Genomic DNA, 2,500 nt, shown 5'->3' with positions numbered 1-2,500 from the left:
GATGGTCAAGGCTACGCTAGTTCCCATGACAAGCCTGGTTGTTTGGTACCATACTGACGATAGATTTACCCTCTGTTACTGTGCAAGGAAAACAACTCTGTCACAGAGGGATGGAGAGGGAGAGGGGGGAGAGAGAGAGCGGGTGAGAGAGAGAGATAGAGGGAGATAGAGATAGAGAGAGAGAGAGAGAGAGAGAGAGAGAGAGAGAGAGAGAGAGAGGTGAAATGGATAACTTAGTCAGTTTGAGGTATCCAAAATTTACATTAGGCGTACCGTTGACTGGCTATGAATGTTCTGTTCATCCTGCAGGCCTGTCTATGACGCTAAGACATACAAGTATAATGTCTGAACATTCGTTACTCCAAGATTCTGCTCCAAGAGTTCCATGGCAAGCTTCCATCGAGAGCTTGTGTGTGTGATGAGCAGTACCAGATATAAAAAAAACTGCATAACAATGATTACACAGGAGAAATACAACCCTACTTAACATTCCCAAGACCAGGAAATAAATACACTTCTCTCTTTGTTTTGAAAAAACTATTTACACAGTATTGTACATGACGAGTTCATAGATCAAACCTCCTATAACCTGGTCTTTCAATGATAAAAAAAACATACAAAAACATCTAAAAAACATCTACAAAATATTTAACTAAACAATACAAAACATTGAACAAAAGATTGTTGACTGTGTATCACTATACAATCACTGCTTTACATGTCTCATACACAGTAGAAAGCACAGGAAGTGTGTGTGTGTGTGTGTGTGTGTGTGTGTGTGTGTGTGTGTGTGTGTGTGTGTGTGTGTGTGTGTGCGCGTGCGTGCGTGCATGCATGTGTGTGTGTGTGTGTGTGTATATATATATGTGTATGCATTTGCATGTGTGCATGTGCGTGTTTCTGTGTACGTGTGTGCTTGCAAGCTAATGGTGTGTCATTGATTGATTGTCTTAAACTACATGGGACTTCGGGGAAACTCCCATCCAGCCGCTAGTGTGTGTGTGTGTGTGTGTGTGTGTGTGTGTGTGTATCAGTGTGTGCGTAATGACCATAGTCTAGTGGCAGCCACATGCTCTGACTACCATGTTGCGGTACTTCTTGAGGATGACATTGGAGCTGTCGTCAAAGTAGAGCACTGAGATGGCGTGGAGCTGTGTGGGGGCACAGCAGGGCTTAGGAACAGTCTCTGGGTTTATGAAGTGAACCTGCAGATAGAGGGAGGGAGGAGGGAGGAGGGAGGAGGGAGGAGGGAGGAGGGAGGAGGGAGGAGGGAGGAGGGAGGAGGGAGGAGGGAGGAGATGGAGTGTGGGTTGAGAGAGACAACATAAAGCATATTACATGTCTGCTAAAATACAGCACGCGAATGCAATTCCTTTTGAGTGAGTGAGATCATCTTTTTTTTCAACTTTGAAAGGACTTTGCTGTGGAACAAAGTTGATGCTGTATTCACTGATGGTTAGGGATGGTTAGGGATGTTCAAGGGTTAGTAGGTCGATGTTCAGGGTTGGCATGGTTACTCACTAGTGTTTGCACGATGGCGTGGTTTGTGGCGTTCATGTAGGAGTTGAGAGGAAAGGCACACTCTCCCTCGCAGTAGTACGCAGCGTAGCCCTCCGGAGCAATGATCCAGTCCTGGCAGAGAGGGAGAGATAATATATTTACATTTTTGGCATTTAGCAGACGCCTTTATCCAAAGCGACTTCCAACAAATCCATCAGCCGTAGCAGGAAAAAGTAATCTATGCTCAGGCATTGGCAGTCAATGCTAGAAGAAGGAAGAATTACATTTTGTATTATTTGATTTTTTTTTTTTTATTAACAGTAGAGAAACTGTACAGGGGGGTTGAGGGGATGTACATATAGAGAGAGGGAGGGAGAGAGAGAGATAGGACAGATAAGAGGATGGAGAATGAGAGGTTAACTGTTGTCGTCAAGAAAGGAGCAGCTACCTGTTCTATTGGGAACCCTGGATAAGACAGACCTATACTTGAATGTCTTATCCGGTATAACATCCTATATAAAAGGGTATTGTGGACTATCAGTCTCTGCGAAGAAAGGCAAATAGAATATTTGGATATGGGGGGGGGAAAGGGTCTAGGGATGGAGAGAGAAAGTGACAAGGACAAAGACTGGGTGAGAAAGAGAGAGAGAGACAGAGAGAGAGAGAGAGAGAGGATGAAAGAGAGGAGAGGGGGAGGAGAGAGGAATGTGTGGGGTACACTCCGTACCTGCCACCCCAGGTCTCTGAAGCTGACGTAGAGCTCATGTTTCTTACACGCCTGCTTCTGATCAGCACTGCTGTTCTCTGGTGACAGAGAGGGAGAGGGAGAGAGGGAGAGGGACACAGAGAGAGAGAGAGAGATTGAGTGAAGTGAAGTGTTTAAACATACATTTCTGATTGTTTAGGTATATTGACACTCTTTATTCTTCAGAACATATTTGTGTGTCTAATGTGTACTGTCACTTGCTTTGGCAACCTCAACATATTTTCCCCATGTCAA

The 2,500-nt window shown here is 44.6% G+C and overlaps 1 protein-coding gene across 1 annotated transcript in view; it reads right to left on the bottom strand.

The window, feature by feature from the left end:
- Positions 1 to 1,055: 1,055 nt before the first annotated feature.
- Positions 1,056 to 2,500, bottom strand: part of bmp7b (bone morphogenetic protein 7b) — a gene marked incomplete at its 3' end in the record, with an annotated part of 49,892 nt that continues 48,447 nt past the window's right edge. The window contains exons 5-7 of the mRNA XM_080533299.1: positions 2,228 to 2,304; positions 1,522 to 1,632; positions 1,056 to 1,205 (exon numbers count right to left, since the gene is read on the bottom strand). Coding sequence (XP_080389425.1) covers positions 1,056 to 1,205; positions 1,522 to 1,632; positions 2,228 to 2,304 — 338 coding nt within the window. The remainder of the gene's footprint in view (positions 1,206 to 1,521; positions 1,633 to 2,227; positions 2,305 to 2,500) is intronic.

This window comes from Nansenia antarctica (genome assembly GCF_963989245.1).
Source record: "Nansenia antarctica genome assembly, chromosome: 6".
Taxonomy (NCBI): domain Eukaryota; kingdom Metazoa; phylum Chordata; class Actinopteri; order Argentiniformes; family Microstomatidae; genus Nansenia; species Nansenia antarctica.
The sequence above is the reverse complement of the archived record's forward strand: the minus strand, read 5'-3'. Positions and strand labels throughout refer to the sequence as shown.